Below are 13,109 nucleotides of genomic sequence, written 5' to 3' on the forward strand. Positions count from 1 at the left end.
GTTTTTAGGAGTTCAGGCCAGTTGTTTTAAAGAAGGCCCACAATTTTGATTGTCTGATTGTTTCTATATAATAGGATTCAGGTTAAACATTTTGGGCAAGAATATTACATATTCGATGTGAAATTGAAGCAGCTTATCACAAGGCCCAGCTAGGAGTTTGTGCTGTTGTTGGCGATGTTGGGTGGTCACTTGGGAAAGGTGGTGTCTATCAGACTTCCCCAAAAAAGACACAGTTCCCTTTGTGAGTAATCTGTGCAATGATGCTTTGAGACTTCAGGAATATTCTTTTTCTCATCAAGCTTTCACCTGAAAGTTAACATCCACTGGTCTGTTACTGAGTCAATTATTATATTTGTAGTTGCAAAATAGTGATTTTTCTGGTTCGATCATTTCTTCTTCATTAGCTGGGATTCTTTTATGAAGAAGGGCTTTTCCTCCCAGCCCTAGCCCCAGGCCCTTTTTTTGTGTTCATTGTCAACTCATGGATTATTTTTGTATTCAGTGTTTGTATTCCATTGTTACCATTATTCCTATTGATGCCCAAATTGTTTCCAGTTTTGCTGGACCACTGAACTGCTGGATGTGAGATGTGTTTTATTTCCCACTCAAGGCATAACTATTTCTGAGAGTGATATTATCTGTGCCCCACCACCCCTAGGTTCTCATTCCCTCTCTTCTCTTCCTCCCAGTTATCACTTGCCTTGAAGCTTGATCTGCGTTTGGTGTTTCTTTCCCCTCCTATATGTAAAGTTTGTGGTAATCTCTGTCTCCTAGTTGTGCTTTACATGTGGAATGTAGGTGGTTTTATGTGTTCTATTTGTTGATCTCTGATTTTTTTGTATGGTATGATTAGTATTTAGGTGACTGCAGTTATTTGGTAGGAAATGGGAATTCCTCTATTTTAACTATTTTTATGGCTTTCTTAAGATGTGAAATGTCTGACTGTCAAATGAAATTTTCATTTAAATAGGGTAATCAATAAGTAGACCCTGGTAAGTGTAAGTAGTACTTTTTGAAGTATGTTATGCCATTTGTCCCTATTCTCTGTAGCTTCTAGCCAGTACATTCTTTCTGAGTCTTTGGGTTTCTTTGCTTTTCCATAGCCTTTCTCTTTCTACTTACAGACCAATAGCAATCATTTTCCCCCAGTGTTAATGCACTGCCTGTTAAACCCTATCCACTTTATTGTTTGCTGTGAATAGAGAATTGCAAATTCATATAATACAGCTTGTTAGATTTGGGTATGACATTAGAATACATGAATAAATGGAAACCTGAAGACCTTCTGGAATTTCTTTTTTTTTATTAATTTTTTACTGTTTTTTTATTTTTGAGAGAGAGACAGAACGTCACCATGGGAGAGGCAGAGAGAGGGAGACACAGAATCCAAAGCAGGCTCCAGACTGTGATCTGTCAGCACAGAGCCTGATGTGGGGCTTGAACTCACAAACTGTGAGATCGTGACCTGAGCCGAAGTCAGACGCTTAATTGACTGAGCCACCCAGGTGTCCCAAGACCTTCTGGAATTTCATTTAGGGCTTGATTTTCTCAGAATGTCTACTTGCTTGTTAAATAGTCATTCTACCTTATTTCCAGTTCTTTGGTATGTTCTAGTTTAGATAGTTAAGCTGATGGTAAATAATCTAAAAAAATATATTTTATGTAATGATAATGAGGGAGGCAATACAGTGTTAAAAGCAAGAGTGTCCTGTCCCTAGAATCAGATTCCTTGGGTTCAAGTCCTGGTCCTGCTGCTTATTGGCTGCGTAACTATAAGTAGTTGCTTAGCCTCTCTGCACTTATATTTCTCACTTACAAAATGAAGGTAATAATGTCTTCTCCTCAGGTTTTGTGAAGACTTAAGATAATACATGGAGTGCCTGGGTGGCTTAGCTGGTTAAAGGTCTGACTCTTGATTTTGGCTCAGGTCATGATCTCATGGTTCATAGATAGGTTCAAGCCACGTGTCATGCTATGCACTGACACCGCGGAGCCTGCCTGGGATTCTGTCTTCCTCCCTTTCTTCTCCCACCCCCCATCTATCAAAATAAATAAATAAACATTTAAAAACAAACAAAAAAAAAACCCACTTTTTTTGGTATACTATAGAAATGCAGAGCTTGCCATGTAATTACACTGTTGTGGAATCATGTGTCCACTAGAGGTCATGTTATGCTTTTATACATTTTTTTCATGCTGGGGTCTGGAAAGCCTCCTTCAAAGAAAGACTGGGATAGGAAAAGTCCATTATTGCTTCCTGCAAAAATATGGTTTGAAAAATAAAGAAACCCAAGCTAGACTATTACAGGAACCATCATTGCTTGCCATGATTTTATATTTCGCAGTCTGTTACTCAGTCGGGTAGAAAATCGATTTGTATTATTGCAGTTCACAATGAGATCTTACTACCCAAGTTAGAATTAGAAATTTCTTACTCCCTGATGCAGAGTAATTTTCATTTCTTGAAACTATTTCTGACTGATTATATGCAGATGTAGAGTCATATATGACTCTTTTTCTCACATACTTATTTTTATTAATGAATATGGATTTGTAGGCCACCTACTCGAGGAGTGGCCTACACAAGTTACTTAAATTCTCTAGACTTTCAATTCCCAAGTTCATAACATGTGAACAATAGCTATGACAGTATTGTGGTGAATCTTAAGATTTAAGGGAAAGTTCTATGCAAATGATAAATCATTTTTATAAATGGTAAAGTGCGTTATCACCTGATAATGTCCACAAGACACATTATGGGAAAGAATACAGGAACCTCCGAGTTTCTTCTCCCCTCTCTGGTAGATTATTAGTTTAATAGTGTATATATTTTAAATGGGCTACCTTTAAGATACTTCATTTTAGAAAATGTTCTAAAAATCAACTGTAGTGATCAAAAATTCACATATGTGGAATTCATTCCACTGTGATGCTTGATGTTACTACTTTTATATAGTCATAGTCTTATATGTGAAACTGCTCTCTGGTTAAAAAAGATGACTACTGATTCCTGGCACTTTGACATTTTTGCAAGTTTTTGCGTAACTAAAGAGTTTAATTGAACTGGGCATTGCTGTAGTCTGTTTTTACTGATAATTTTGGTACTGATATGGATAATATCAGAGTTGAAGTGATACAGATACTAAGGTAATCAAAAGATGGGCCACATAATTATGATGTTAAGTAAAGTTGGTGCTTGAAACATTTTCATTATGTATTAACCACAAATAACAAAGGCAGTCTTAACCATCATGTTTATAGTTCTGCAGGGAAGACTCAGTTGGCAATTTCAAGATTTAAAGTGCAAGCCATTTCTAAACTTTGGTATGCAGAAGTGCTTGTGTGTAACTAAAGCATGTTGACTCAAAAGGGGAAGCAAATATATGTATTTTACCTTTTAAAATTAACATGTGTATGTATTGTATTATACACACACACACACATACACATAAATGATAATCTCTTACTCACTGTAAATATTTGGTTTACACCACTCCCCCTCCCACCTTCCTGTTCTCTTAACTACTGCTGATGGCCCCAGAGCTCCAGTGCAGGTGGGCCTGACCCCAAACCTGGTTGTCACACCTTTATATTTACCAGACTGCTGCTCTTTAAAACCTTTGTCATTATAACATGCTACATATTTCTTGTACTTGAGAAGTTTCCTAATAAGTACACATTGTATATGTTTTTTCCCATTTTATGAGTTTTATTGATGAGAATCTCCACTAAATGTCTATCTTGAATGGAAGCCATCATGAAAATTTTGGGATGTGTTAGATCTCAAGCTTGAGTCTCTGCTCTGCTGTTTTCTTCCTGTTATCTTGGGCAGGTCCCTTAATCTCTTGAGTTGTTTTGTTATCTGTTCAATGAGGACAATCATTTTAATATACAGTTGCTGAATGAGTATTTGATATGTAGCCTACTAATATCAGAAACATTGCTGTGGGTTTTTGTTGTTGTTGTTACTGTTTTTTTTTTATGGAGGTAGCTGCATTAGAAATGTTTATTTTTTTCCCCCTGTAGATAACAGACAAGAGAGTGTCCAGAAGACATGCAATTCTTGAGGTGGTTGGTGGCCAGCTTCGAATCAAACCGGTAAATATGTTATTCATGACTCATTTAAAAAAAAAATTTTTTTTACCATTTATTCATTTTTGAGAGACAGAGTGTGAGTGAGGGTGGGGGGAGAGAGAGAGGGAGACACAGAATCTGAAGCAGGCTCCAGGCTCCGAGCTGTCAACACAGAGCCCAATGCAGGGCTTGAACCCATGGACCTCAGGAGATCATGACCTGAGCTGAAGCTAGACGCTCAACCTACTGAGCCACCCAGGTGCCCCTATTCATGACTCATTTTAACTCTTTGTCTCTCACCTTTTTCCAGCTCCTGGTTAGAGGGCTTATTTTCTAAGGTTATGCAAATAGAGAATCAATTTCAGAATATATCCTTCTTATTTCCAGAGGATAATTGGAAGATAAAATCTAAACTATTTAAAGTATTTTTTTTCCCATAAGACAGTGCTACATTTACATAGTTACATTTTAGTGAAAGATGACCACCAGTTCATGTATAAATTAGGATTTTGTTCATAACTGGATATTACAAATAAGATCCTATAAGGAAGCCTGTAACTATGTAATGGTTTATTTTTGGGGAATGGGGTAGTGACCAGAGTTACTTAAATGTTACAGGATTGGGGGTGCCAGGATGACTCAGTTGGTTAAGCATCTAACTCTTGATTTTGACTCAGGTCATGATCACATGGTTTGTGAGACTGTCTGACAGTTTGTACTGCTTGGGATTCTCTCCTCTCTCTCTCTCTCTCTCTCTTTTTTTAATTTTTATTTATTTTTTTAAATTTACATCCAAGTTAGCCTGTAGTGCAACAGTGGTTTCAGGAGTAGATTCCTTAATGCCCCTTCCTGTTTAGCCCATCCCCCTCCCACAACCCCTCAGTAACCCTCTGTTCTCCATATTTGAGTCTCTTATGTTTTTGTCCCCCCTCCCTGTTTTTTTATTATTTTTGCTTCCCTTCCCTTATGTTCATCTGTTTTGTATCTTAAAGTCCTCATATGAGTGAAGTCATATGATATTGGTCTTTCTCTGACTAATTTCACTTAGTATAATACTCTCTGGTTCCATCTGTGTAGTTGCAAATGGCAAGATTTCATTCTTTTTGATTGCCAAGTAATATTCCATTGTATGTGTATGTATGTATATATATATACATATACATATGCCATATGTGGCATATATATACATGTATATGCCACATTTTCTTTATCCATTCATCCATCGATGGACATTTGGGCTCTTTCCATACTTTGGCTATTGTTGATAGTATGGCTATAAACATGGGGGTGCTTGTGTCCCTTCGAAACAGCACACCTGTATCCCGTGGATAAATGCCTAGTAGTGCAATTGCTGGGTCGTAGGGTAGTTCTATTTTTAGTTTTTCGAGGAACCTCCATTCTGTTTTCCAGAGTGGCTGCACGAGCTTGCATTGCCACCAGCAGTGCAAAAGGGATCCTCTTTCTCCGCATCCTCACCAACATCTGTTGTTGCCTGAGTTGTAATGTTAGCCATTCTGACAGGTGTCAGGTGGTATTTCATTGCGGTTTTGATTTGTATTCCCCTGATGGTGACGGATGTTGAGCATTTTTTCATGTGTCGGTTGGTCATCTGGATGTCTTCTTTGGAGAACTGTCTCTTCATGTCTTTTGCCCATTTCTTCACTGGATTATTTGTTTTTTGGGTGTTGAGTTTGATAAGTTCTTTATAGATTTTGGATACTAACCCTTTATCTGATATGTCATTTGCAAATATCTTCTCCCATTTTGTCAGTTGTCTTTTAGTTTTGCTGATTGTTTCCTTCACTGTACAGAAGCTTTTTATTTTGATGAGGTCCAAGTAGTTCATTTTTGCTTTTGTTTCCCTTGCCTCCAGAGACATGTTGAGTAAGAAGTTGCTGTGGCCAAGGTCAAAGAGGTTTTTGCCTGCTTTCTCTTCAAGGACTTTGATGGCTTCCTGTCTTACATTGAGGTCTTTCATCCATTTTGAGTTTATTTTTGTGTATGGTGCAGGAAAGGGGTCTAGGTTCATTTTTCTGCATGTCTCTGTCCACTTTTCCCAGCACCACTTGCTGAAGAGACTGTCTTTATTCCATTGGATATTCTTTTCTGCTTTGTCAAAGATTAGTTGGCCATACGTTTGTGGGTCCATTTCTGGGTTCTGTATTCTGTTCCATTGATCTGATTGTCTGTTCTTGTGCCAGTACCACACTGTCTTGATGATTACAGCTTTGTAATGGAGCTTGAAGCCCTCTCCCTCTCTCTTTATCCCTCCCCTGCTTGTTCTCTCTCTCTCTTTCTCTCAATATAAGTAAGTAACCTTTAAATAAATGTTACAGCATTGTATTTTAATAGATTTTTATATATCTGTGTGTAGAGTGGAATATTTCTAAAATTTAGAACTTGTTCTTTAGGGTTGTATTTTAATTTGAAAGTTCTTATTGAGGGCTAAAATTTTAACAGCTTGCTTTATAGTTAAGTACTGATATATTGTAGGGAAATCAGTTTCCGATATTTCATTTGAAAAATTAGTTGTGTAGGAGAATAAAAAATGTGTATGAGAGTCCATCTATTTTGGATTGCATGCTGTGGCAGTAAAATTAATATGGCATGAAATTATATAAGTCATATATATAAAAATAAATATATATTATATAATAAATTATATAATAAAATATATAACAATATAAAATAAATTTATAACATTTAAAATTTATATGTATTTTCATCTTCTATGTACAACTGCCTTTTGTATCATTAGTGCTTTCTTTTACACATAAAGTACTTTTATTATCCTATGTGGAGCTATTGAGATTGACAAATGCCCATGAATTTCTTTTTTTTAATGTTTATTTATTTTGAGAAAGAGAGAGTATGAGTGACGGAGGAGCTGGGAGAGAGGGAGAGAGAGAATCCTGAGCAGGCTACAAGCTGTCAGTTGTTCTCACAAACCATGTGATCATGACCTGAGCCAAAGTCAGATGCTTAACTGACTGAGCCATTGAGGTGCCTCCTGCCCCTTTTTTTTAATATTTGTTTTGTGTTTGAGAGAGAGAGAGAGAGAGAGAGAGAGGGAGAGGAAGAGAGAGAGTGTGTGTGTGAGCAAGGGAGGGGCAGACAGAGAGTGGGGGATAAAGGATCTGAAGCAGGCTCTGTGTTGAAAGCAGACAGCCTGATGCAGGGCTTGAACTCAAGAACTGAGAGATAAGATCTGAGCTGAAGTCAGATGCTTAACTGATTGAGCCACCCAGGTGCCCCAAGTTAAACTTTATCTTTTGTGAAGTGGGTCAGATTTCTGCATGGGAGTTGAGCAATTTTCCATTAAAAGAAGATATCTTTTAGAAAGCATTCTTCATCTTTACTTGGTCTTTAATTAGATTATACTCCTGTAAAACAATTGTTTGAAGTCAACAAGTGTCTTTTGAGTACCAAACTGTGATAGATACAAAATTAGAAACTAGAGAAAAAAATTCCTCATTAGATTATAGGTATAAAACTAAAATTTGGTACAATAAGGTTTTTTAAAATTATACTTTTGTTCATATTTATCTTTTAAATATTATTAGTATAATTTATGAACTTTCTAGTAAATATGACCTTATATACATGGGAGAAAGATAAATATTTTTTTACCTTTTCCTTGGCAGCATTGTTTTTGACAATTTAGAATATCAGGGCCCTCTGGAGAATACCTAATTGTACAAAGTCGGCAAGTTGTTAAGTGGGAATTAGAACTCAGGTTCTTTGAACCCTATGCATTATTATTATTATTTTTTCATTATATTTCCCAAGTCAGGATTCCTTTGCCATTTGATATTCTCTTCTTTAAAAAATTTCTTGAAGGTAAGACTAACTGGTGAGTTTTCTTCACAAGATGATTTGGTTCCTTCAGTTGAGTAGAAGTTTACAACTGAAAGCCCCCTTAGATCCAGTCTTATGTATGTGGGAATTTGATTTGGGCCAGAGCTGGCACTGCCATCAGTGGAGAGGGGGAGTTTTCATCAATCAGTGGTACTGGAATAGTTTGTTATTTGTTTAGGGGAAAAAAATTAGACCTCCTGCCTCAAACCATACACACAAATCAGTTTTAGGTGGCTTAAGTGTGAAAGTCAAACGGTAAAACTGTTAGATTATATAGGAAAAAACCTTTGTGACATTAGAGTAGGGAAGTTTTAAAATAGCTATAAAAAGAAAGATTAAAAAAATCCAATTACGTTAAAATTAAGAAACTTTGCTTATCAAAACACTATAATGAAAATGAAAAACATAGCAGGGAAAAGTTATTTAAAACGCAAGTAGTTGACAAAGGAATGATATCCAAAATATATAGCAAATGCCTTCAATCAATGAGAAAAGATAAACAATCCAATCAAAGTATGGGCTAAAGACTTACTTGAGTGGCACATTATAGAATTGGAAACCTGACTGTTTAGTAAACATGAGAAAAGTACTCAGCATTGTTATTAAGCATCGAAATGTAAGGAAACTGCAGTGAGATACCATTGCACACCCAACAGATTGACAAAAATGAAAAGTCTAACAATTTCAAGTATTGATGAGGATGTAAACAAGTAGAACAGTTATAAACTTTTGGTGGGAGCTTAAATGTTGTAGCCACTTTGAAAAATAGCTTGACGTTAATTTCCTAAAGATGAAGGCGTGCATTTCCTACAAGCCAGATCTCATACATGCATAGATGTGTACAAGAACCTGAAAAGCAAAGTTATTTATATAATAGCAAGAAACTAGACGCAACATAAATTTCTATCAACAATGGAATTGATAAATATATTGTGATATATTTATTTAATGAAATACACTACAACAGTGAGGATAAATTACAGTGAAAGCATGAAAAATATAGATTAGAATCAGGAGCATGACATTGATAAAAGCAACATTGAAAGAATATATACAGTATAGTTTCATTTATATAAGATTAAAAATTCTACAAAAATAAACAGTATATTCATGATCATCAACTTGAGTGCCAAAATAATAACATTAGGGAAGCGATAGATACAACAGTCAGTATAATAATTACCTTTGAGCGAACTAAGAAGAGAATGGGATAGGGAATGACTCAAAAGGGACATCAAAAGTTAATATTCTTGGAGCGCCTGGGTGGCTCAGTCGGTTGAGCATCCAACTTCAGCTCAGGTCATGACCTCACAGCTCATGAGTTCGAGCCCTGCGTTGGGCTCTGTGCTGACAGCTCAGAGCCTGGAGTCTGCTTCTGCTTCTGTGTTTCCCTCTCTCTCTGCCCCTTACCCACTTGCATTCTGTCTCTCTCTCTCTCAAAAATAAATAAACATTAAAAAAAATTTTTTAAAAAAGTTAATATTCTTTTTCTGAAACTGGGTGGTGGATCCACACATAATATCTAACACGTATTATGTCTTTAAAAATTATTATTGAACACTTATGACATGAAAAAGGTGTAGTGAATAACAGTACAATGTGATGCAGCTACTTTTGTAATGCCAAACTACTAAACATGAAAGGACATGAAAAAAATGTATTTATTTTTAAGGAAATGTACAACTCTAGTACTCGAATTTTATTTTTTAGAATAGTATTTAATTGGGTTTTGAATTTTATTCTGAGAATTATTTACACCATACCATTCGAAGGAAAGTTGCTTCTTAGACTTGGTGATATACATATAGGTCCTTTGCTTTATATAATGCTTGATTTCTTGTTTATGTTAATGTGGTTGCAACAAAATGCCTATCTCCTTGAAATAGGTGTATTTGTTTATTCACCTGCTTAATGTAGCTGCACCATCAAGGTGTGATTTAGGGAAATTTAGAGAAATTCTAAACTGACCATAGTTGTTAATAGAAATGTTAAGGTCTTGAAAATAAAGAGATAGACAAGTAACTTCTAATTCATTCATTTAATCTTAACATGTGCTAAATATCATTTACCTTCTGTTCTGTAGTCAATCACAAATTGATCTATTAAAGCAGGTTATATGTACAACTGAAATAAAATTTTGAAAGAGAAGCCATGGTTTAAAAGTTTTTTGTAAAATTGTGTAAATGAATTATAACAAATGTTTTATTATGATCCTTTCTGTATGCTATCTACCCCAAATTATGTTTAAGTGATTAAATTTTTTCTACTTTCCTTCAAATTAGAAATCCAATCAAATAGAAACATAACTTTGACAATGATGGATGAATGCAATTAGTGCAATTACTAATTTGTACTTTTAAATTGGATGAATTTGTCTTTCTTTTCCCCCCTCTAATATTTCCTTTTAAAAAAGACTCTAGCTCTCAGCAGTTCTTGGAAATAGTGCATGAGGAGATAATGTTAGCTCATAGGAGATGATGTTAGCTTATTTGTGAGTCATTTAAATTTAATCTCCAGTCTGGTATCAGCAGGGAGAAAATGTATTATAAAGGCAAAACGACAGTGTTCTCTGTAAATGACTATATCACCAGTAGTTAGATATGTCCTCTGGGTAAATTCATAGCTGTCAATGCTTTTATTTCATTTTAGTAAAATCGTACTCTTTTTGGTTCTTGGATGACTGAGGGAGTAGTTCTAAAAGTACATATAAATTGCAGAAGAATATATTTTTTTGCCATTTGGTATTAATCCTTAAAATATCCATCTTTAGGTGACTGTGTTTTTTCTTTTGTGCAATAAAATTCCTGAGCTGTGATTGTTTTTCCTCCTATGAAATTATGAGTGTAGTTGGAAAAAAGCTATAAAATACTACAATAGCTTTTCCACAGCTCATTTTGTAAAAAAAAAAAAAAAAAAGAAGGAAAGTGTTGTGCCCAGAATTCGTGATCCCCAAAGACCACCAGGGAGCCGAGTCCGATGCAAAAGCAAAAGAGCCTTTATTCGAGCTAGCTCGAGCTCAGTCCCCTACCTGCACTGACGCAGCGGTGAGATACCAGGGAGAGAGAGAGTTTCAAAAGCACAAAGGTTTTATAGGGGTCTAGGGGCAGCCGATTGGCTGGGGAAGGGGCGTGTTTTGATCAGGAAGCTTGAATGGGTGAGCAGGAGGTCACTCAAAGGGAGGAGGCGTGGTCTAGGTGAAGGACACAGAACAAGATGGAGCCGGAGGCGTGGTCTAGGTGAAGGACACAGAACAAGATGGAGCCGGCCGGCGTAGACCCGCCCTTTCATTCCCCCCTTGTCATGTAGCTTACGGACCCAATCATGGGACCGGCTGCATTTATGGTGACAAGGGGAACAGAGTTTGGAGGTTTTACGCTAAGTTCTGGGAAGCATGTGTCCCTGGGGTGGCTCTGGGAGGTCTGATTAAGTATTGTCCCCGAGCTGGTGTCTGTGATCTGCCAGGCGATGTTCTGGGGGGCGTGGGGACTCCCGGCAGCATGAGCAATGACAAGCAGAGTTGACAGAGTTACCAATATTAGGTGGGTCGAATGCGCTGTAGCTTGAGCTTGAGCGGGTTGTGTTGGTCCCGACTGATGGCCCATCGCGTGACGAAGTCCTTCTGGATTGAGGAGGGGTCCGCTGGCCGAACGTGGGTGTGATGGACCCAGGTCGCGATGCTGTCTACTTTGAGAGCGGTGGGGGTTGTCAGCACCACGATGTAGGGTCCCTTCCAGCGCGGCTCGAGGGTCTCTCGGTGGTGCCTCTTGACATAGACCCAGTCTCCCGGCCTGTACTGATGAGGTGTCGGGGTTGGGCCAGCCTCGTAGATGGCACGGAGGCGCGGCCAAATGTCCTCATGAGCCCTCTGGAGCCCTCTCAAGGAAAGAAAAAGTTCTTGATCTTTAAACTCAGCAATAAGTTCAGCTCGAAGGCTGGGAATAACAGGGGGTGGCCTGCCAAACATGATCTCGTAGGGAGTAAAACCCAGAGTGTAAGGAGTGTTTCTAACCTGGTAAAGGGCGTACGGTAGGAGAGTCACCCAGTCCCCGCCAGTCTCCATGGTTAATTTGGTAAGGGTCTCTTTTAGGGTTCTATTCATTCTTTCTACCTGTCCTGAGCTCTGGGGCCTATAAGCACAATGTAATTTCCAGTTCGCCCCACCGCCTTGGCTACTGCCTGTGTTACCTGCGAGATAAAAACTGGTCCATTGTCTGATCCTACCATGGCAGGAAAACCATACCTGGGTAAGATGTCTTCTAGTAGCTTCTTAGCCACCGTCTGAGCCGTTTCATGCTTGGTTGGGTATGCCTCCACCCAGCCAGAGAAGGTGTCTGTAAATACTAAAAGATATTTATAACCATACTTTCTTGGTTTGACTTCAGTGAAGTCAACTTCCCATTGGGCTCCCGGTCTGGTGCCTCTGAGCCTGGTTCCTTTTTTATTTGATGTGGCTCTCGCGTTGGTGAGTTGGCAGGTCTTGCAGGCAGATACAACTTGCTCTATTTTGGTGTCCTGTTGGTGAATCTTGATTCCGGCATGTTGGATTAAGTCTTTTAATTTTCGGGCCCCCATGTGAGTAGACCGATGCATGTGCTCTAATATTGAGACTCCGAGCTGGTCTGGCAGCACGAGCTCCTTGTTAGGTGTATACCACCATCCCTTTATCTCCTGGGCCATGGGGAGTTTCTTGATCTGCTGTAACTCCTCCTGGTAGTTGTATGGTCATGGTGGGGACTGGAGTAAGGGCTACTGCCTTGGCTGCCTGGTCAGCCTTTCGATTACCTCTAGCTACTGGGTTATCAGCTTTTTGGTGCCCTTGGCAGTGGATAATGGCTAGCTTGGCAGGAAGCCATAAGGCCATAAGCAGGTTAAGTATTTCCTGCTTATTTTTTATAGTCCGTCCTTCTGCCGTCAGTAACTCCCTCTCCTGATAAATTGCCCCATGAATATGAGCTGTGGCAAATGCATAACGGCTGTCTGTGTAGGTGTTAAGCCGTTTTCCAGCTCCCAGCATCAGCGCCTTGGTGAGGGCTATGAGCTCTGCTCGCTGGGCTGACGTTCCGGAGGGTAGAGCCTCCACCCATACGGTGTCCGTTTCGGTGACCACCGCTGCACCCGCATACTTGTGTCCGTCTTGCACAAAGCTGCTGCCATCAGTGAACCAAGTAGCCTCGGCA

At 38.4% G+C, this 13,109-nt stretch overlaps 1 protein-coding gene across 3 annotated transcripts in view; it reads left to right on the top strand.

The window, feature by feature from the left end:
- Positions 1 to 13,109, top strand: part of APLF (aprataxin and PNKP like factor) — a 90,911-nt gene that overhangs the window by 10,340 nt on the left and 67,462 nt on the right. For all 3 annotated transcript variants that reach the window (XM_047069432.1, XM_047069430.1, XM_047069433.1), the window contains exon 2: positions 4,027 to 4,098. In XM_047069432.1, the coding sequence (XP_046925388.1) occupies positions 4,027 to 4,098 (72 nt within the window). The remainder of the gene's footprint in view (positions 1 to 4,026; positions 4,099 to 13,109) is intronic.

This window comes from Lynx rufus, unplaced genomic scaffold (genome assembly GCF_022079265.1).
Source record: "Lynx rufus isolate CCGP_SWC_20201006 ecotype Redwood Valley unplaced genomic scaffold, mLynRuf1.p SCAF_8, whole genome shotgun sequence".
Taxonomy (NCBI): domain Eukaryota; kingdom Metazoa; phylum Chordata; class Mammalia; order Carnivora; family Felidae; genus Lynx; species Lynx rufus.